This window comes from Typha angustifolia, chromosome 12 (genome assembly GCF_048772165.1).
Source record: "Typha angustifolia cultivar Huaian chromosome 12, ASM4877216v1, whole genome shotgun sequence".
In the NCBI taxonomy this organism is placed as follows: domain Eukaryota; kingdom Viridiplantae; phylum Streptophyta; class Magnoliopsida; order Poales; family Typhaceae; genus Typha; species Typha angustifolia.
The window spans coordinates 9,538,401-9,559,216 of record NC_133250.1 but is presented as its reverse complement, the minus strand read 5'-3'; the positions used below and the strand labels follow the sequence as shown (position 1 = coordinate 9,559,216).

General features: G+C 35.8%; 4 protein-coding genes across 5 annotated transcripts; 2 read left to right on the top strand and 2 right to left on the bottom strand.

Annotated features, from left to right (window-relative positions):
* Positions 1-183: 183 nt before the first annotated feature.
* On the top strand, positions 184-6,420 carry LOC140772422 (peroxisome biogenesis protein 22). Its single transcript, XM_073114488.1, has 9 exons — positions 184-512; positions 1,238-1,471; positions 1,551-1,598; positions 3,430-3,486; positions 3,587-3,688; positions 4,014-4,079; positions 4,532-4,633; positions 5,354-5,468; positions 6,115-6,420. Exons 1-8 carry the CDS (start codon positions 363-365, stop codon positions 5,465-5,467), a joined length of 873 nt encoding a protein of 290 aa, XP_072970589.1. The 5' UTR covers positions 184-362; the 3' UTR covers position 5,468; positions 6,115-6,420.
* A 282-nt stretch (positions 6,421-6,702) lies between these two features.
* On the bottom strand, positions 6,703-14,727 carry LOC140772316 (histone-lysine N-methyltransferase ATXR2). Of its 2 annotated transcripts, XM_073114319.1 has the most exons (15): positions 14,582-14,727; positions 14,007-14,082; positions 13,320-13,405; positions 12,852-13,216; positions 11,843-11,955; positions 11,664-11,695; positions 10,863-11,014; positions 9,464-9,551; positions 9,094-9,142; positions 8,922-8,976; positions 8,591-8,660; positions 8,448-8,517; positions 7,626-7,702; positions 7,329-7,385; positions 6,703-7,186 (listed from the first exon to the last, which is right to left on the bottom strand). In XM_073114319.1, the coding sequence occupies exons 1-15, from the start codon at positions 14,669-14,671 to the stop codon at positions 7,073-7,075; spliced, it is 1,494 nt and encodes a 497-aa protein (XP_072970420.1). In that variant the 5' UTR covers positions 14,672-14,727; the 3' UTR covers positions 6,703-7,072. The 2 variants fall into 2 exon arrangements, with proteins under 2 accessions (XP_072970420.1, XP_072970421.1); XM_073114320.1 differs by lacking the exons at positions 14,007-14,082; positions 14,582-14,727 and adding an exon at positions 13,582-13,972.
* A 983-nt stretch (positions 14,728-15,710) lies between these two features.
* On the top strand, positions 15,711-16,718 carry LOC140772305 (uclacyanin 1-like). Its single transcript, XM_073114308.1, has 2 exons — positions 15,711-15,958; positions 16,125-16,718. The coding sequence occupies exons 1-2, from the start codon at positions 15,784-15,786 to the stop codon at positions 16,535-16,537; spliced, it is 588 nt and encodes a 195-aa protein (XP_072970409.1). The 5' UTR covers positions 15,711-15,783; the 3' UTR covers positions 16,538-16,718.
* Positions 16,719-17,309: 591 nt separating this feature from the next.
* Positions 17,310-19,464, bottom strand: LOC140772246 (transcription factor ILR3-like). Its single transcript, XM_073114223.1, has 5 exons — positions 19,260-19,464; positions 18,792-18,854; positions 18,610-18,687; positions 18,321-18,483; positions 17,310-17,968 (listed from the first exon to the last, which is right to left on the bottom strand). Exons 1-5 carry the CDS (start codon positions 19,346-19,348, stop codon positions 17,699-17,701), a joined length of 663 nt encoding a protein of 220 aa, XP_072970324.1. The 5' UTR covers positions 19,349-19,464; the 3' UTR covers positions 17,310-17,698.
* Between the last annotated feature and the right edge of the window lie 1,352 nt (positions 19,465-20,816).

Sequence of the window (20,816 nt, the reverse complement as noted above, 5' to 3'; positions counted from 1 at the left end):
AAAGACCGCTAAGTTTTTATTTGCTATGATCTTATCGGCAGGTAATTATAATAATTTTTCTCTTTTTCTATTCGTTAAAAATGTAAATTAATAGGTTTTAATTAATGTATACCTGAACGTACCCCACAAGATGAATATATAATACAATGAACTTGTAAACGAGGTGACATTTCCATTTCAGGTTACATTTAATTTAATTTTCTCTCTCTAGTTGTAACCTCTCGTTAACAGCCTGTCGAGAGAATAATCTCTCTCTCTCTCTTGCTATCTCTTTTCTCTCTCGGTTAGGAATTGGGGATTTCGTGGTACGGAGCTCGATGGCGGAGATTGCGGATTCGAGTGTCATATATAGGGTTTAATCCATGTCTTTGGCGGCGGAAGTAACCATGGCGGAATCGACCTCCCCCTCTTCGAACGCGGCCAAGGAAGACGAGCTCGCCGATCTGATCCACCGCTTCATGGACTCGATCGCGGAGTACTCGGATCGCCTGCCGTTCGCCATCGATCGCCAGGTTCGCGGATCTCTGAAGTCTCGCTTGTTCTAATTTGGACTCTGTTCTTTGTTCTTTGTTCTTTGTGCGTAATTTGGTTAGTTTCTGCTAGTTCCTTTTTAAAAAAAAAAAAAATAGGTCTTAGCTATTGCGGTTTTATTTTATTTTATTGGATTTCTTCTTAATTTAGAAGGTTTCTTGGTTTATCGAATTGAGATAAGCCTACCGAAAGGGAATCCAAATTGGTTTGCTATAAATATGTTACATTTTATGCGCGAGTTGGGGGTTTTCTTTTTCCTTCTAAATTTAGTTTCCTTTTTGACAACGTACTTCCACATGTAAATTTACACTGTACACCTCTCTGTCCATGAATCCCTTGGATTTATCTCCTGATCCGCATTATGGACTTCTGAAATCTACACGCTTTGACCTAATTAAGCGCACCGTAACCTCAGAATGATATCTCTGCAGATGGATGCTAAGATTTAAACTTATCCAAACATGTTTTAATCTAAATATTTAGATTCTTAGATTTGCATGTGAAGAACGTTAGTGCCTTATAGGATTGATATTATCCACTTAGCTTTCCTAGTTTTCTAGAGGTTGGTGGTTCCTGCTATGTCTCTTTGGAGTTGTTGTGGTATAAAGACATTATGAGTTACGAGTAATATGGTTATCTGTTAGACAGATTATTATTTTGGTACAAAGAGTGAGTAATATGCTGTCTGCTACTTTTTCCTTCCCAGAAAATACGCTCTTTTACAACTCTTGCTGCTCTTGCAATCACGCTTCTTTTTGCTTGGAAGCTTTTGAGAGCTCCCTCGGAGCAACAAAGGAGGCCACGTAGACGGCCTACCCCATCAGCTAGTAATTCTAATACTAGAACGCGTTCAGGTACAACGCCCTTCCCTGAAGTTTGCTCATCCTCTGGGGATTCGCGAGCACAAGATGCAGTCAACCAACTTTTCCAACCAGTAAAGGTATTACTGAATATTCTTTCTATTGTATATAATCCTTGAGAAGATCAGAGGTTATAGTTCATTGATTTTATTTCTGCAGCTAACCCTTGAGCAACTTGTGAGGCATAAGTTGAGTGAAGGAAGAAAGGTATGTGGCATTGCCCGAAGTGGAATATTTTGGTTCTCCTGTTTGAAACTCAGCTTCTGGTATTTGTTTCTTTCCAGTGGATGGGTCATGTGTTCATTCTTGTCTACATTTTTGCTGTATTATGGAACATTGAGCTGAATCTGAATAATTTAGTGTTGATATGTGCTTTTAGACAGAATATGGCATGACAATTCACAAGATGGTTGATTGTTGATAATCCTTATGGGGAGTGAAATATTCTTATTTCAAGTCAAAGAATGTACTTGGATGAATTGGTAGTTATGAATATTAGACACTAGTGAAATTTGCCTATGATTTGTGACTAAGAATTAATTCAAAGACTTACATTATTTAAGTTTACTTGCTCAGTCTAATTGTGCCAGATATCAATCTATTTTCAACTTTGTCCATGTAATCTTGCAAGTAGACAGAACAATGTTAAGAATATTTTTGTCATTTGACCACTATTTTCTGTGGGCACAGATCGTTCTTGGTAATTAATTGACTAACTATGTTTTGCACATTCGATATTCACAATTAATGATGAAAAATCATGTTATATTGGTGATAGAAGATAAAGTGTCTTGTTATGATGAGATGAATTATAGAGGTAGGTGGGATTAATTATGATTGATTGTTCCGCCTTCTTGTGGATTTTGAGAAGTAAAGCTTTTTGGAACTATTTGGAGAGCTTGAAGTTTGTTGCAAACTTGATAATAAGGTATAAAGGAAAATTGATGGGTTAGTGGACAGCCAAGGCATTATTAATTTGATATGCTAGTTTGGTGGTATGCTGGGAAAAGAAAGCACTGCAGTAATGGGATGAACCAGGAAGGGAATAAGTTCATTACTTCTGGTACTCAATCTTGCAAATTTTGAGAAGTACAGTTCTTGGGGCCACTAGAAGGTCATTCTTGATACAAAGTAGAATGTACGAGTTGGTGGATAACCAAGTTGAAAATAGCATAATATGCAAATAAGGCGAGGCAGTATGTGGAAAAAGTTTCTTAGGTTACTTTACTGGATGTCCTTACTATGGAGAATGTTACAAAGGTCTAGTTGTTTACATAGAAAGTGGCTTTCAATTATGGTCGCAGTAGCTTCATGATTATATGATCAGAGACTGCAGTTTTGAGAAAGATGCCCTCTTGTAGGTTGCAATGAGTAATATAAGAAAATTTCAAAATCTAAGGACTTTTACTTGATTAAACACAGGCAATGGGGGCTGGATTATGGTGGATGCCTTTCATAAGCTGTCCTCTGAAGAACTCTCTCACAAGTCATATCAATTCAAGATAAGCCATGACTGAGTTGATTCATGCTTTTTAACCTGTAGAAAAGCAACTCTAACAAAATTATGCTGTAGGAAATAACATTATAAAGTACACACTTTTTATGGTGGCACCAATGTTGAATTCATTTATAGCATCGTGCTATGTTGATTTTGGTAGAGGATTTCTTAGGGCATCTGACATGATGTGAAACATGGAGATCTGGCTGTATTAGAATCCTGAAGAGCTTAAATGGAGAAAAGCTTCATTTTCAAACTATTTAAGCTAGACTTCCTTAATTTACCATGTGAAGCATACTTGTCCACCTTTAATGTGCCTATAGTTCATTTTAGGCATTAAAATTATATTTTTGAGGTTTAAGTTTAATTGTGTCTTGATAGTATCACCATGCTAATCATTGGTTCAAGAAAATTGAAGCCTCATATCATAAAGGAGATTTGTCAATTTAACTTCTATGGTGAAAAGAAGAAGCCTCGTGTACAAGCATTGTAGCAATTCAAGCAACTAGTTCTTACTATTAGTGTTGTGGATACTTGCAGGTTACATGCCAGCTGCTTGGTGTAGTTCTCGAGGAAACAACTCCAGAGGAACTCCAGGTGAGAATACACCTTTTTCTCTTTCCAGCATGATACTTTGACTGTGAGGCCATCGGTGCAATATCTCAACCTATATGGCAATATCAACCTATTATTGCAGAAACATGCAACTGTGAGGCCATCGGTGCTGGAAGTTCTATTGGAGATCTCAAAATTTTGTGATGTTTATCTCATGGAAAGGATTATTGATGATGAAAGTGGGGTATGTATCAAGATTTTTGAGTTAGTAAAATAGTATGTCATACCTTTGTACATTGTACAATAGGTTACATATATGCATATCCATGTTGTACAGTGCAAGTATCTTAGGAACAGCTACCTGGTTTTCATTTTTAATGGTTGCAAATTTCATCCTCATTTTTCGCTAGCATTAGATTTTTTTCGATTTTTGTTTAAGAAAGAATCAGAATGAGTGTAGTAGTACCATTTTTCGTTATTATCTTGGAGATGGAAGACTCTTTGGGTTTTGTAAGCCTGATCTCATTGTGGTATAATAAATGGCTGTTTTGGCACTTACAATGATGCAGGAAAAGGTTCTCTCTGCATTGTCTGATGCTGGAGTTTTCACGTCGGGTAGTTTGATAAAAGACAAGGTGAGCTGCATTTTCTTGTTGTCATTTCATTGATGATCCATTTTACATGACACTGATTATGAATTTAGATAATTTGGAGACACCACCCCCTCCCCATCCTTTTTATAGTTGCGAACATTTTGGACTTACAGTGAAATGTCATAGCACTATTTCTGTTTTTATTTGTTAAATTATTATTACATGCAACAAATTGATACCTGTTGGACAAGCTGGCCCTGGAGGAAGTACTTCGGAAATTGACTCTTCAACATTTGAAGCCATCACTACTTCTAAGTTTTAGTACTTTTTTAATCATATTAATTGAAATCAGTGCTGTAAGGCCATTTCTCTTATTTTATTTCAATATATAATTTTGTATGCAGAAAATAACTATTATTTTTAGCATTATTTGGCGTATAATGGAGAACACTTATATGCACATCTTATATCTTCATGGTATGTTGAATCTGCAGGTCCTTTTCTGTAGTACAGAAAATGGTCGTATATCTTTTGTTCGGCAACTGGAACCTGATTGGCACATTGATACGAGTCCAGAAATTATACACCAATTGGCTGTAAGCAAATGCTTCCTCTCTTCTTCCAAAAGAATTAGGAATGACTTTGCTACACAAGATTACTTTCTAATGAGCTTAAATTGTATGAACTTTCTGATGTATACTTATGTATCATGTTTTCTCTGCATTTTGCTAACATGATGGTATATCTTTGTCAAATGATTTGTTTGTTACAGGATATTTGTTATGAGTAGAATATTTACTTCTTTGTAGTGAATAACGCATACTGTTAGTGCATGTGATAATTTGCCAATCTGATCTCAACATATCTATCTGCTGGAAACCTAATTTTAAGCCTTTGTTTGGACCCAGATTTTTAACCAGTAGTTAAATTCTCTATTTTATTCTGGTCGAGATTATGCTTATCTGACCCATTGCCACCTCTAGTTATGTATTGTCTTTGGAATAGTATCCTTTTTATATTATTTTTCTTTGCTACAATGTTAATTATATACTTCATTTCATTACAAGAATTTGGTTCAAAGCTTATTATTCTGCTAGAAAATTATTCTATTGGCCCCCAAATAAAAGACCTTTCAGCAGTAAATTAGTTTATCCCTTAATAATGTGAATGGTCTATCACCTTGTTGAACCATTTCTTAACTCTTTGATATTTGGAATTGATACTTTTTTCTGTTAGTCAGTCAAAGGTGTAATTTTTATCTTATTATTTCTATTATAAAAGCTGCATGACATGTCCGGTTTTTCTTTTGGTTCTAGAGGTTCATTAAATATCAACTCCTCATTTCACCACAAAGAGCAGAGCGTGTTGCTTCTAATGTTTTCAGCTCTACTAACTTGGAACAGTTCTTCGGAGGCTTGGATCAAAGATAATGTGGGTAATCCTTTGCAGCATTACGGTTGTAATTTAAGTTACTATTTTATGATAATACTTGAGAAAATAAAAGAGTCGATGATATAAAATCAATTGTATTTGACAAATGAATAAAGAAAGGTTGGCAGTTTAATGATATACAGCTATGATATGGATAAAAGACAACAATTAATATTCTAACTCATGTTAGTAATCTTACCTGCTGATAATTGATATATTTTCTGAAATTCTGAGTAATTTTAATAAGCATTCAGGACATTCTTCTAAAGATTTTTTTGATCAAAATTATTTGCTCTCGAATATATTTCTTTTCTTTATGAGATATTTCTCTACAAAAGTTTTACATAGATACTTCTGAAGATTCTTACTGTCCATAAAATCATGTCTCTGACCTTTTTAATATATTTAAAATTATTTGCTATTGTACAAGTGTGAGGTTAGCTTCCTTGAGTTCACTTTGCACAAGAGAAGTCATCATTCATTTGAACATGAAATTTTCTGTTTAATAAAAATGTCAACTGGATATGTGCAAGTTGTTAGCTTTCAATGATAATTTAATACTCGACCTCTTGCATCCAGCTGGGATTTGCCTCCTACTTTTGTATCTTGTTTCCTTGATTTGGTGTTTCTTTGCTTCTTTCTACAGGTGTTCAGAAACCCACCAGGTTCTCTACCTCAGTCAAGCGATGTTGCCATCCAATTGCATACTGCATTGTTATATTGTCTACTAAATGGCCTTATTCTCTTGAATGTCTGAACCTGTGTTCCTTGTACGATGTGCAAATTATTAACAGGACATACTACCTAGTACAGCACCGCATCCATTATTTCCATTGCCTGTATAAGTTAAAGGAAATGGGATCGCATCTCCAGTATATGTTAATTTCAAATGTCATTTGTGTCGGCCGTTTGTGAAGTGAAGAAATGTCAAGGTGATCTTTAGTCTTGTCTATTTGTAACGGACTCGAGACTCATCCAGTTATAATTTGCAGGTAGAAAGATGCTTCTCTGGAGTCTATTTAAACACTTGAACTGATATATTTATCTTTACTTAATGCTGGTATTCTCGTCAAATAAAAAGGGGAATGTCGTTCTTTTTCTTTTTCTTACCTAGAATGGAGATTAGCACGAACTATAAATCATTCGACGGGAAAAGGTGTCAGTGCGATTGGTGCTCGAGATAAAAGCAAAATAATGGAATATATACCTACATTATTGTACACCTTGAAAAGCATGAGTTAAAGAGTTGATAATCAAGTGATAATTACTTTATTGTCCTTAAGTACATCCTAATCACAAGAAACTGCCAGAAGTAAAACCAGTCTTCTTCTCACTGGAGCTGTCGCAATACCGGGATCGAGTGAACAAATTAGCTTACTGATACCGTTTCATATATTTTTGGACTCACAAAAATAAATAGACAAATAAACGAGCTCTACAAGGTCCTTAAATTAGTGAAGAAGAAATTTTAATTGGTTGTCGGTTGAATCCACCTTCTATGATACGTGACGATTCATTTTTGGATGTGGTTTCATGTTCTATCCATTGTTGGTAGTCAGGTCTGGAGCAACTTGAGATCATCTCCTCTCCTCTCTGGATAACAATTACTTGAGCTGCTCCTTTTGGCACCTCGGACACACGCATCTAAAGCCATAATCGGCAAGTAGTGCTTGTCTCTCTTCATATGGAAGATCCTCATCAATATAAGAAAGAGTAATCTGAAAAGTAAAATCTGGAAAAATTAGGGCCTTCGTTCTTGATAAAACAATCACAAGCAGCTGGAGGGGTTAGAGTAGGACAACAGCAACATCTTTTGTACATTAAAAAAAAAATAGAACTTAACAAATGAAATGAAAATACCTCTTCTCCTATGCTAATGGGTTGGAGAGCAATTATAATCGCATTCCCATCTTTATCCTGAAATGAAAATCATGTGTCCAACCAAATATAAGTACTTTTCAGAAATGCCCAGCATAGAAAAACTACGTTCACACCATCCATTTCATCAGAGGATCTAAAGGTTAGTAGAAGAAAATGCATATACAAAGTACATATGTAGATATAGAGCTCCACTGTCTAGAAAGGTAAGCATCATATGTTGAATACTTGAATGAAAGGTTGTCATGCTATCAACTTTGTATATACGGCAAATAGTACCTCATCTCTCTTGAAAGCCTTAGCATTCGGACAGCATGAGTGGTTCATACAGCTTTGTAGCGGGAAGAATGCAGTGCCTGATACACAAGATATTGGAATATCATCCAAATAAAACTGTCAGGTACTACTACTATTTGGATGGAGAAATGAGAAAACCGAAAAGGAAATTGTTCACCTAAAAGTGAACCGCATGAAAAGGAAGAACACTGGTTGAATAGATTGTGTGCATATTTATATGCACATTATAGTGTATATAGTATATACATGTATATAAGCAGATTAATATTTATAAGTTAGTTGCCTAATGAATCTATGAAAATCCTATTCCAGACATCCAATATACTAATCAGAAAAACCAGAATATATAAACTTCAGAAATCATCTTTAAAACCATAAAAGAAAAACCTGTTAACAAATAACAAGTCCATACCTATATACATATGCATATCTTTGTTTGTATACACAAGCTTCTGCTTCATATATGAAAATTTCTAAACATGTACATTTAGTAAGGTGGTTGTTGAGGCATTGGTACTTGAACAAATCATTCATTTGTGCTTGCTCCTGTGCATAATTACTAATATTCACCCTAGTTAATAAAATTGACCTGTTAATTCTTATTTTTCCATTTATTTCTACAATAGACATTATCAATACAATCTGTTCAAATCCCTTCTAGAAATTTTGAATAAGCATTCTTCCGTAGCTGTATGGAAGAGATAGTTCAAAAAATGAATAAGCTAGAATTTACAGTAGGTCATTAGAGGCTTAATAAAATGGTCCAACAGAAATATAGCTGACATAGACAGTTCTTCTGCATACCTTGACAAGGAATTGAATAGTCATCACCTAGAGCATCTAAAAAGATTTCTGTTACTTTTTCAGCTTCTTCCTGCAGTATGTAACGTTTCCTTTCTCAGGATGATTGAAGCACAACATATACGAGAAAAGCAATAAAAATTGACCTTTTCTGTAGGTGGAAGATCGTCGATATATATGAAGTAGTCCTCAACTGGTGATGCCACAACTAAATCGCTGCAAATGTGAGTTCATGGTTAATCTATAGTACAGGAAACTTATTGAATTGTACGAGGTAAGATATTGAAACCATGATCAGGTAAATTATTGAATATGAGAAAGAAAGAAAGAAAGAAAGAAAGAAAGAAAGAAAGATAGAAAGATGCTGTTGGAAGGCCAACTTCTTGTTCCACAACTAAATAATCAATATATAGTTGAAAAAGATGATAAGCATTGAAACTTGAATGGAGATTACCACTTAAGGATTTTATTACTTACAGATTATTCAGCTCAAACATGCCAATTATATGTCCATAAACCTCAAGTGAAAATACTTTGCATAGTTAAGGAGACATAGGTAGGTCATCCAGAAGAAGATTTATTACCTTCACATATGAATACATGATATAATCAGTAAGGATCAAAAGTATTACTAATTACTGAAGGATACAGGGTGCACAGTCAACATCGAAGATGGCATCCTTGAGAAGCTGCAGTGACTGAAAAGATTGGCATATCCTTTCATTATTTCCAGATAAAGTTCCAACAATACAACAATAAGTTCTCCTAAAAAATAAGTGTTTCAAATGATATGCCAGCCATTTGTTAACAGCCAAGTATCCAAACTGCAGGAAATTACTCGAGTCTAAGCTACAGATGATCTGCTGCCCTCGAGTTGTTAAATCATGATCAGCTCTCGTCAACTTATCAGAAATTCTCAAACTTCCAAGTAAAAAGAGGATAATATATTGCTTAAGATTCAAGAGACTACCAGTAAGAACACAAAATAAAGTTAATAAACATACAGCCAGAATACTTACTGTGAATGCTAGATTCCTTATTTGCATTCTAAATGACGCTTCATCAGATACATCTACATCATCCGGCAAAGCAATGCAGTCCCACCACCTACAAGAAGAGGCTAACTGACTTCAACACATTCTTATGCGTATGTGCAAACTCATGTGTTGGAAAAGATCTTAAAAAATAACCAGGACAAAAGGAGAATAACTTTGTTAATAGACGCGCCATCATGTGCTAGGCTAAGAAACAGGATCAAGAATTTGACCTTGTATAATATGACCCCAAATGTAGTTAAAAACTTGCATCTATTAGTAATCTCTGCAAGCTCTAGTCCATTTTAACCAAGCAGAGTAATATCCCCAGCAGTTGGTTGCAGTTGGAAAACAAGTTTAAAGAGTTCCTGCTAGTTTTATTTGAAAATGGTTCAATCAGGAAAACCTTTCCTTGAAATAATAGTACAAGATCTGCTTCATGTGAATTAAGTAGACTAGAGTTGCCCTTCTTCTGGACGATTGTTGTGATTGGAATATTTTTCTCATTCATCTCTTGATATTATTTCCATTTAAATCTGATATCTTACATTCAGCTTAGATCTAAGAACAACTCCTTATGTGGAAAGTTTTCATCTCCTCTATTGTCTGGACTCTCTGATTCCTGGAAAATGTTTAAGGTGTTGCTTATCTCATTGGCTTATTGCACATGATTAAAGAAACCACTGACATAGATATCTTAGCAGTCAATCAGACAACTAAGTTTCATCGAAAGAACCACTATTCTACAATGTAGTCTGACTCGATGAACACAGATATGCAATTGTTTATGTGTCTGTAGTCCCTTGCCAATAGCACAAAGAACCAATTCATATAGAATTTATGTGGGCTTTGGTATTATTTTTTCAATAAAAATCTCGCAAACACACAGTCATAGGCACTACATGCATGATCAACTATCTTTCATATTCTATCTATTAACTGTAGTCAATATTTCTTTCCTGCTTAATTCATATACGTTTAGCAATGCCTGCACGTGTTCTATGTGGTCCTTTAACTGCCTGCATCCTCCAACCATCTTTAAGAACATTGGAAAGACCCTCTGCGGAATAAGTTTGATACCTCAATGCTCAAAATTAGAACTCTGGTTGAAAGCCAATTGTATAGTTTGGAGCTGAATGATGATTATGATGTACAACTTACTGATAAAACAATGCTAACCCTGGGATTCCTTTCCATGCTAAGTATAAAATCAAGAACATGTAACGAATTGAATAAATGGAAAGCTGAAATTTATAAACTATAAATCAAATTGTGGTATATGCAATACAGAAATAACCTCTCTGACTTTCGATTTTAGTATAGAAGGAAGATGGACATGAAGAATGATCTTGCTTCAAAAGGGGGAAGATACATCAAACTTTACCTTTGCTTGAAACCCATCGAAATTGGCTTCCAGGCTTCCAAAAGCAAAGAAAAACTAGACTTATCTTCTCTGTCTAGACCAGGATGCTGTTTGTTCTCTTTAACTTGTAATCTCTTCAATTCCTTGTACTTGGAAATGGTAAAAGAGATAACCTGACAAATGAAATTATAGGAAGTGAAACAAGGAAAGGAGTATGCACTGTTCTATAAAGATATAAATATCTTGTTGATAAAGCACATTAGTATAATATGCTTGCAAATATTTCATGAACAATAATGTGAAGACAGACTTGATGACAATCTGAACACCCAATGACATGGTATGAGTAATAAAGTGAACAATATGTTTAGAGCATAACTGGAGCACGTAGAGCTAACATTTTGAAAAACTTTTTGATTGTTGAACTGAGAACAAGCAAACCAATTTTGTCCACGGAATACTAACAGTAGATGGCAAATTAGACATACTAAACAGCAAGTCAAGCAATTGCAGCTTCCCGTAGATATTACAAGCTGCTTTAAACCTTATAGATGAAATTATTTGTTGGCTACTGCAAAACTGGGCAACTTCATACAGGTAGTTCTGAAAAGAAAAAATGACTGATAAACAAGTAATGCATGCCAGGGTATATGACAGTACACTAGCTAAAAATTGAGCAACTAAATTGCTAGAAATCTTGTACTTCTGCAGTGAGCATGAAAAAGAAGGCTTTATACAATAACTTAGACAAATATAAACTCTGTCGTGGAGTCTGAATTTCAGACAGTCCAGATAGATGGCAAATAGTAGCTTTAACAATACCTTGGCAGCAACCAAGAAGATGTCATTTGTTCCTAAAGTAAGAAAAAAAAATTAGAGAGAATAAAATAGCGCCACTTAAATGTCCATAAAGCCATTAAAGATGTAAATAGCACTGAAGATATCAGTCCCAAAAATATTCATGAGAAGCAATAATTTTACACTAAGAAAGACTGACTTACCATTAGCATGTTCAATGAACTTAAGAAGTGCAGATCTTTGTGATGGTCTAGTTTTATTTCCAGTACATAGTAGCGAATGAAACAATTTCCAGTCAGAGTCTGCACAAAATTGGCTACAAAAGGGTTTGTTAAATCAATGAGTATATCCACTGGTAATATGTGAAATTCTACAGTGAGTGTAGAAAAGATAGGTACTTAGCATATATTATAATTAAGAAAGAGATTTAGAAAAGAAATCTTATCCTTTGCATTTGCATTTGCATTCACATGATTCCTCATACTGACAGAAATAGGTATGTCTTTTTGGTGCTCTAATAAAGCCATGATCTTGTGTGAGAAAATATTACGAGGCAGTAGTAAGATGCACATTTTCTTTTCCATGAGCATTATGACCTTTTCTTCTTAAGGATGTGATGACTGCAAGAATAAAATGCCCAAAATTCCTGTAAACTTACAAGGATAGAGAGATATAGATTGATTAGATTCTAGTTCCGTGTTCCTGAATACTTTATAGCTTCAGGGGAAATTAAAGCTAACGGTGTAGAAATGAGGATGAGATAGTGCAATTTCTTAGTTGCTGAAGATCTAAGTCTGCGATAGTGCTTAGGTGCAGTATGTTGTATTGAGTCTATTGACTGGCAAGAGATTAAATTGGGTCAGGTCACAGTATAAAATATAGATTAAAGTATCTTCTGCTGTAACTTATGGCTATATCTAGATTATAGAGATCCTTATGGATAGGTTAAGTAAGCTATGATCCTAATGGACAGGACAAGTATAGGTTATAGATCTGATGACTGCATGCTTTTATAGTTAAGTAAGCAGCCTATGCTTCAAAAATAACAGAAGAAAAAGAAAAGAAGAAAGAAAGCTACAACAATAAATATAAAAACTTGGTCTAAAAAAATTGCACCGCACAAGCTTAGAACAAAGTGTGTCCAATGAGAGAACATAGGAGTATAATAGGGAAACTTCTACTAGAGTTTGTCAGTCTATTTGCATTTCTAACCTGCAATAGTGTTCTTCTTCACACCCACCAGGGCAAGCAATAAGAGGAGGCAAAGCAAATTGACTTGTACAAGGCAATGACAAAGCACCATTGATAAGTGATTCCAACACCTCTTTAGAAGGAAAATTGTCCTTCATGTTTCTAGAAGCACTTGGTCCTATATTACCATTGTCATCCTTGACAGAATTTTCTTCCACATTCACCAACTCTGTGCAGCAAACTTCTTTTGAGGAGTGAGGTATTGTTTGGTATTGGCATTCTTTACTCGCAGATAAACCCAGACTCTGCAAATATAGTCTTCTCCCAATTTGTAGTTCTATAGAACCAATAAAGTGAAAACAGTAGCTACATACAAGACAATCAACCTGCCACATAGAGATGCATAAAATGGGGGCAAGGAGTGAGCGTTTAGATACAAACATCAATTACAGCAGACAAAACCAGAGTACAATAAGATGACATAAAGACCTTGTTAGAACTGTGCTGAGCACCAACTAGTATTTGGTCCTTTAAAATAACTTCATCTTCTTTAAATTCTCTGTTTGCATAGACACCTGCAATTACCCAATGACATATAAGTTTGGTTATAACATACAACTGTCATTGATGAATGCAACCAAGAAATCAACCTACAACAACAAAACTAAGACTTGGCCTCAAACCATTTGGAGTCAGGAAAACAAAGCCATCAAGAAGAAAAAAAGAAAGGAAAAGGGAAAGAATTCCATACATAAAGAACACAGCATCGTCTGCATTGAATGTACAAATGGAAAGCATATACCTAATATCACAATTAACTGGAGTAAGCATATAAAGTTGCTAATCACATAAGAATACAAGCTTTCCTTTGATCAGTTTCATCAACTCCAAGATACGTGTTAACCCTGTTACAACCTGGTTCTGAACAAGCCCAGAACAGATAGTTCCAATATACAAGACAATCTGTCATTAACCATTTTACTTGCCCAGCAAAATTTCTCTCTACAATTATAAAAAATAGAGCAATTTAATTCCATGCAAGTGCTTCAATAAAATTTAGTGTACATGATGACCTCACTAGCTAGTAGGTGACTGACCTCACAGACAACTTAGTGGTCATCTGATATTAATTTTCAAAACCGAGCAAGAGCACAAGTAAAAACAAAAGAATTATACCCTTCCCATGTTTGCTGCTGCGGCTTACTCGTAGACCATGGCATTGCACTGCTTCAATAAGTTCATCATAATATTCCTGGAACAGTGTGTCATATTCACATAATTCAAACACAAGAAAGTCAAATAAAAGGCCAGATTAAGGTTGCAAAAAATATTTTTAATTTAATAAGAATGCAAATTAAGGAGAGCATTAATCCCATATGCCGAACACTTCCACTAATTTATATCTCCAATTAGAACACCTAAAAATGGATTTCTTAATTTAATAGTTTTTTTTTTCGCCAGAATTAGATGCACCATAAAGATAGAAACAGAAATCGTGAAATCAACCGCAATCAATACCATCTGATTGTCAACCAACAGCTACATTTGATTCACTTAGATATATTAGAAGCATCCAGATTCCTTAACCCATTTCGGGTCTTCCTTTTCAAATTTCATAATTGCAAACATTAAACCCTTGATCTTTCTTCAGTTAGGATTCAAGAACGGAATTGCCCAAGAAAGTAAGCGGAGATGAATAAAGGAAGACACGAGGGAATTGGAGAAGAGGTGATATGCGATGAGATCGTTGCCTGCACGGATTGAGGAGAAGGAGGCGCGAGAAGAGCCACGATTTGATCGGAGAACTCCTTGTCAATAGGGCACGGGCTGCTACTATCCATTATTGGCGAGAGGAGGAGGTGAGGTTTGGGTTCTTTGTGAGGGTTTGGAGGGTTTTAGCCCAAAAGGATGCGATGACGCCGTTAGCCTCCATATAACTCCATTAACAGTTAAAGGTTTTGGCAAATAACCCCCTGTACGATTACGGAATTGCGAAATGACACCTTAGCTTCAACCTAATTGAAATCAAAGGGAGGTGGCTTTTTGCGAATATATTTATTATTATTTTTTATGAAAGCTTTTTGCAAATATAGTTGAAAATAGAGAAATGGATTGTAAATAGTTAAAATAAAAGTTATGCACCCAACTAAGAAGTAGACATTATCATCTGCGCTGGGCTTTTCGGGCCAACGGGGCTTAAGTATTTGTTCACGGTCCGATCTATCAATCACTCGGGTCGGGCCGGGCTAGAATAGTCTAGCCCATGAGAGATTAGGCTAGCCGGCCGACCGGCCTAACCCATATTTTAGTTATTTTTAGAATTTTTAGACTTTCGGGCCGGGTTAGACGAGCAAAGGGCTGGCCTGTGCCGCCCTGAATAGTTCGGGCTCGGGTCACGAGCAGGCTTGGCTATTTCATCAAGTCTACTAAGAAGGATATGCACAAAAAAAAAGTAGAGTTTTTAAAGAGAAAAAAATAAAAATAAATAAAAAACTAATGATGACCGTGGCATTTTGTCCCTCTATTCCTTCAAAATTTTATGTCAAGAATCCACAACCAAGATTAGGGAAGAAATCTTTGAATAAAAACCAGTTTAAAATCTTAATCTCCTTTAATATAATATTACACATCAACCCTTTTCTCTATTCCAAATTGGAATAGATCTGACAAGCACCCTCAACTGTACGCCACACCATGTTACAACTTGCTCCAATAGTTAATGCCATCACATTATGTATAACTTTGTCAACGCCATTATCACGAAAAATACCCAACAAACATGGCTTTTATAATAGATTATTATTATAAAAAAAATGAACCAACTGAAATAGATCTCTATATAAAGGCCCAATTGCTTGGGATCAATTAGTAGCTAAATCAATCCCATTCCTATTATTCTATCTCCTTCACAACTCCTCTGCATCCCCCTTCCTTCCTTCTTCCCTTGCCTTCCATGGGAGAGATGACACCATTGAGAGCTTTGTTTGCTGCCATTTTAATGGCAGCCATCTTTGAGCTAGCAGTTGGCGCAAACTACACGGTGGGAGCACCAAATGGTTCATGGGACCTGCAAACTGACCTTAAGGCATGGGCTTCTTCTATCAAGTTCCAACCAGGAGATTTTCTTAGTAAAATTCTCAACCTTTTCTTTTTTTTCTCTTGCTTCTTAAAAAGATGAAAGAAAACAATGGCGGTGTTAGTAACTGTGTACATATATATACGTGATTTCATGAAGTCATTGCAAGATTCCACGAACTAAATGAATTCATTTTTGTTTCTCTGGCCGGCCTGCAGTATTCTCATATGCGTCACCGACCCATGACGTCGTAGAGGTGACGGCTAGTAACTACGCTGCATGCAGGAACACCAACCCTATATTCTCAGACATGAGTGGCAGAACAATCATTGCACTCACTACTCCGAACAGCAGATACTTCATCTGTGGCGTTGGAAACCACTGCGCTAATGGCATGAAGGTTCAAATCGACGTCGTCGCCGCAACCCCGGATTCACCTGCGTCGCCGCCGCCTGCCTCTTCTCCTCCTCCTTCCTCGTCCTCGCCGCCAGACTCATTGCCTAGTCCTCCTTCCTCCTCCTCCCCGCCGCCTCCCTCATCTCCTCCTCCGTCGGGATGGGCGGAGGTGAATAAGCTTGGCATGGCTGCCAAGGTTGCAGTTGGAATATCGCTCATGCTTGTTGCATTTTGAGAAAGATGAGGATTGATATGCTACATTTCTTGGAGGAGCTACAAATTTTTTGGGCCAGATCTGCGAATCTTTGTTATGCTACCTACCCATTTCTTTGTGTTGGTTTGACTAGTCTATTTTGGTTGTTTCCCACATTGTATTCCTTTGATCTCTTTTGGCAATCCAATTGCTTTTACTCTTATGTTATATGTGATATGTGCAATCTGATATACAATTTATATAATTTTTATTAAAGTGAGAATTCCATATGTCCTGATTAATTAAACTAATGATGCTAGTTTTAACTAGCTAATTAAGCCTAAGCGCTATCAGATTGGTAACCTGATATACAAATTAATATTATATATATAATACTTAAAGGTCATTGATGCAATGCATATGGAATTGTCAAGTAGGTTACATCCATGAATTCTAGTTGGTTCACTTCTAGATCTCATCCATTTCTTAGATGATATAGATATTACCTAAGTCAACACCAACCATGCAAATTGATATTTTAATAAATAAAAATTCAAATGAGCGTACTCCATCTTCTTCCACGTCTCTTTGAATAAATTCTTTGACAAACTCTATTGAATGCCCTTCATGGTTGATAATAAATAATCCATTATTAAAATGACCAAATTGATACCTGCACACTAGAATAATGAAACCCAACGTGATTCCCATTAATGCCAAACCTTTGATAAATATATTTCATAACTCAGCATAAGCATCGGTGAGTTCAGTTCCACGCAATTGCATCTTTTAAAATCTAAGTCAAAAGTCTAGCAGCAACCTTGCATTCATGCCAACAATAATGGTAAGAGATTTAGTTGACAAACTTAATAAAATGCCAGTTGATATTTTACAGCAAGCTCGTGGCTTCCAAAAATGTCGAGAAACAAGAAGCGTTCATGTTTGCATTATCAGGAAGGCATATCCTGAAAGTTTGCAAGAACTTCAAGACATTCCACAAACAGAGATGAATTATCCCCATGTTAAAGAGTCTGAAGTAATCATTATCTCTTACAGTTAAGAGGAATGACAGACCCCAGTTTGAAGCATGGAGTAGTGAATAATCAACAGCTGAGAGAAAGTAGGGCAAATGCTGCCTTGAAAGAATAAGAAATCTAAGCATACGCCACAACTGGATAGGCTTTGTCTTGACTAACAATTTCCTTACGCAACAGGTGGACATTTCTCCTCGTCTTGAGATGTATCAATATCAGCAGGAGGCATTAACTGCCACATCGGGAAACTAGGGTAACTGATGATGGGCATCGCTAACTTCTTTCCTGCGGCTTGACCTTGTGCAGAGAAGGCAGTTGGTATGAAAGGAGGTTGAGGTATGTAGGTATGTTGTGCTCTCAAAAGATTTATTTGCTGTTCTAGAGCATCCTTCTCTGCCTTCAACATTTGCTTCTCGTTGCGAAGGTCGTTCTTCTCTGCCTGCAATAGAATAGATGTTCAACAAAGGGTGATCTAAACATGTCTAACAGATTCTCCAAAAGGAATATTAAGTTCCTGTCTATATAAAGGTTAACGATCCAACCACTAATCCACGCCAAAATATTTTTCTGATGACGAAATATTGCTAAGAAGTTTAAACAACTTAGACAGACTTCAACATTGAAATACTTCTACATTAGTTTCTAGATTTTAACTCTTTGCTAATTATGAGAAAGGGGCAAATCTTTCGCTAGAATCTGCAGTTTTTACAGGCAAATGAGCCATTGAAATTAGCCAAGATCCGAAACATCTTGGCAAAGTGAAAAATAAGTAGGCATGTAATATGTCTGACCTTCAATTCTTTTATTGTTTCTTCGAGATTCTCATTTAAATCTTTTAGCTTTTGTGCTTCTTTACGCAGCTGTGTAACCATACGAGCAGCATCACTCAAAATACTTATTTTGTCGAATTTTCTAGCCTTTCCATAATCCAGAATAGAGCCCAACTCCAGAAACCTTAAAGTCAATCAAAGACAAAAGCCTTGAAAAAGACATAGTGATGGAGAAAAGAAACATCTTATGAAGGATCAGGACGATCACACATGAATCAACAAAAGTAACAAATTTAAGATGTAAAGTCACCTCTCATTCAACTTATCCCGTCTTATCTTCTCCCTACAAGCTTTGGACATAGGTCCACCGCAGGATTCGGTCCTTACACTGCAATTAAGAATTACTTTCTATTTAGAGAAATAATTAAAGGAATAGAAAGTAAAATATGCATAATAGAAACAATGATTAAGCTCAAATTCAACACGTCAAACCTTTTGCAACAGCCTGATTCTTTAGGGCCATTGGAATTTACAAGAGAGCTCTCAGTTTCCACACTGGCAGGAGAAAGTCAACTCTTAGAAACCAATTAAAATCAGATTAAATAAAAACAATAACCAAGCGTATAAGTACATCAAAGGTCACTTTTTTTTAACAGGGAGAGATTAAAAATACAAACTTCAGTAAGATCTTAAGGCCATAAACATTAAAGTAGAATATATATATATATATATATATATATATATATATATATATATATATATATGGCAATACCAGTAGAATAGAGCAAGATGGTCATTGTAATGCAGCAGTATCAAAAAAAATTAGTGGAATCTTTGATGCAAAGGTAATAAGAATCTAGCCAGATGACCTTAGATTACAAGAAAAGAATCAAATTTTCCAATCAACTAGATTGATCAGTCCAATCCAAAGCGAAGCCCTAAGAATCCGACCACAATTACCAGGCCGCAGCGAAATCGCCCTCGGTGGTAAGGAACTCGTCGATCAGAGCGCAGTCTAAGAACCAACCGGAGTTCTCCGGTGAACCCATCTCCCGTTTCTCGCTGGAACCCTAGATTCTCCGGCGGCGAACTTTCTCTATTTCCTAGTTTTGGAGGGATTCCCGAATTTGGGAGGGAATTGAATTTGCGGCTCGGCTTGCGGGAGAAGATTGGTGATCGGCTGACGTGTCGGATGGTTTGGGCCGAGTCCTATCTGATTAGATTTCCGGTCCCGTAAATTACATTTCACACCCTAACATTTCACAAATTCATGGTTCACACCTTATTTTAATATAAAGATGATACAATTTCGCTCATTTCCATACGGTCACCCTAACCATGTTATTTAAGAGGATTAATAACACTTATACCCGGTGAACTATACCCCCAATTTTTACTGAGATCCGATTGAGCCCAATTTAGCTGCAACGTAAGCTAAATCGCCCAATTTAGCTAACATTTTACTTAACATAAGGGTGACATTAAAATTATTCTAAAATTTAGGAGGGAGATCATAAATAAAAAAATAATTTAGGCATAGTTAGGATATATAAATGTAATTAATCTTATTTAAGAAATACTCGTTTCCTTCCGTATTAATTTTTCTTTTATAGAATAACACATGAGAGATTTCCATATTTTAAAGGGTCATTATCTATACAAAAAATGAGCAATAATTTTAAAAAAATATTAGAGTAATTATCCGTTAATATATTATCAAAATATTATTGTCATATTATGATTCACACTCTGCCTCGTAATATTTACTTTCAAATCCCAGAATTACAGGAATTTTCTGTATCTGTAGCCGCAAATGATCTTCTTCTAAATAGTCCAAGATAGACAAAAGAAGACATCAAGCAGTCCAAAAGAGAATACTAACCAACCTTGCTCATGACCAAGGAGTTCATGAGTTCAACTGCAAACCAACCCTAAATAATATTGTGAAAAAATTATTCGATAGTGGGTGGTTTAGTGGCTTGGCTTGATTCGGTTGATGGCTCGGCAGTAAGGTTAGCTTGGAAGAACAGTTATTAGACTAGATAACTAAAAGTTCAGCGGGGCCTAAAGTGCCTTTGTATTTAAGAAGGGTTGGCATTTTGTCCAATCCATATCTAACCTTCGAACTCATAAATGATTAAAAAAAAAATCCAAAAGAGAATCTCTTCCCTCTTATCCAAATACCACTCTTAAAATGTTATTATCTTTCATTAATCAATGCCACTCTTTCACTTAAGAAAAGAGAAAGAAATAAAAAAAAAGAAAAAGGAGAGAAAAAAGAGGAAAGAAAATATATCACAAGTGGTTGCATTGGATGTGCTTTCCAACTCAACGTTGAATCCTTTTTAAGCTCAACTCCCCCATCCTCTTATCCCGTGAATATTTTTAGTACCAACATCCATCGAGTGCTTTGTTTGAGCTTTATTTACTAGATCGTATCTTAAACTCAAGTAAAATGATGATTAATTTATTATTTATCTTTACATAGAAATATCAAAATAAAATCATTTTATAAAG

Bases quoted from the DNA above. Each gene is read 5' to 3' on its own strand.
- LOC140772422 (XM_073114488.1), top strand. From the start codon at position 363: ATGTCTTTGGCGGCGGAAGTAACCATGGCGGAATCGACCTCCCCCTCT. The intron at 1,472-1,550 runs GTATTACTGAAT...TTATTTCTGCAG, and splicing joins AACTTTTCCAACCAGTAAAG to CTAACCCTTGAGCAACTTGT. The intron at 3,689-4,013 runs GTATGTATCAAG...ACAATGATGCAG, and splicing joins TTATTGATGATGAAAGTGGG to GAAAAGGTTCTCTCTGCATT.
- LOC140772316 (XM_073114319.1), bottom strand. From the start codon at position 14,671: ATGGATAGTAGCAGCCCGTGCCCTATTGACAAGGAGTTCTCCGATCAA. The intron at 11,696-11,842 runs GTAAGTCAGTCT...TTCTTACTTTAG, and splicing joins GTTCATTGAACATGCTAATG to GAACAAATGACATCTTCTTG. The intron at 8,518-8,590 runs GTCAATTTTTAT...TACATACTGCAG, and splicing joins ATCTTCCACCTACAGAAAAG to GAAGAAGCTGAAAAAGTAAC.
- LOC140772305 (XM_073114308.1), top strand. From the start codon at position 15,784: ATGGGAGAGATGACACCATTGAGAGCTTTGTTTGCTGCCATTTTAATG. The intron at 15,959-16,124 runs GTAAAATTCTCA...GCCGGCCTGCAG, and splicing joins CCAACCAGGAGATTTTCTTA to TATTCTCATATGCGTCACCG.
- LOC140772246 (XM_073114223.1), bottom strand. From the start codon at position 19,348: ATGGGTTCACCGGAGAACTCCGGTTGGTTCTTAGACTGCGCTCTGATC. The intron at 18,855-19,259 runs GTAATTGTGGTC...TTCTCCTGCCAG, and splicing joins GGCGATTTCGCTGCGGCCTG to TGTGGAAACTGAGAGCTCTC. The intron at 17,969-18,320 runs GTCAGACATATT...ATTCTATTGCAG, and splicing joins AAACAATAAAAGAATTGAAG to GCAGAGAAGAACGACCTTCG.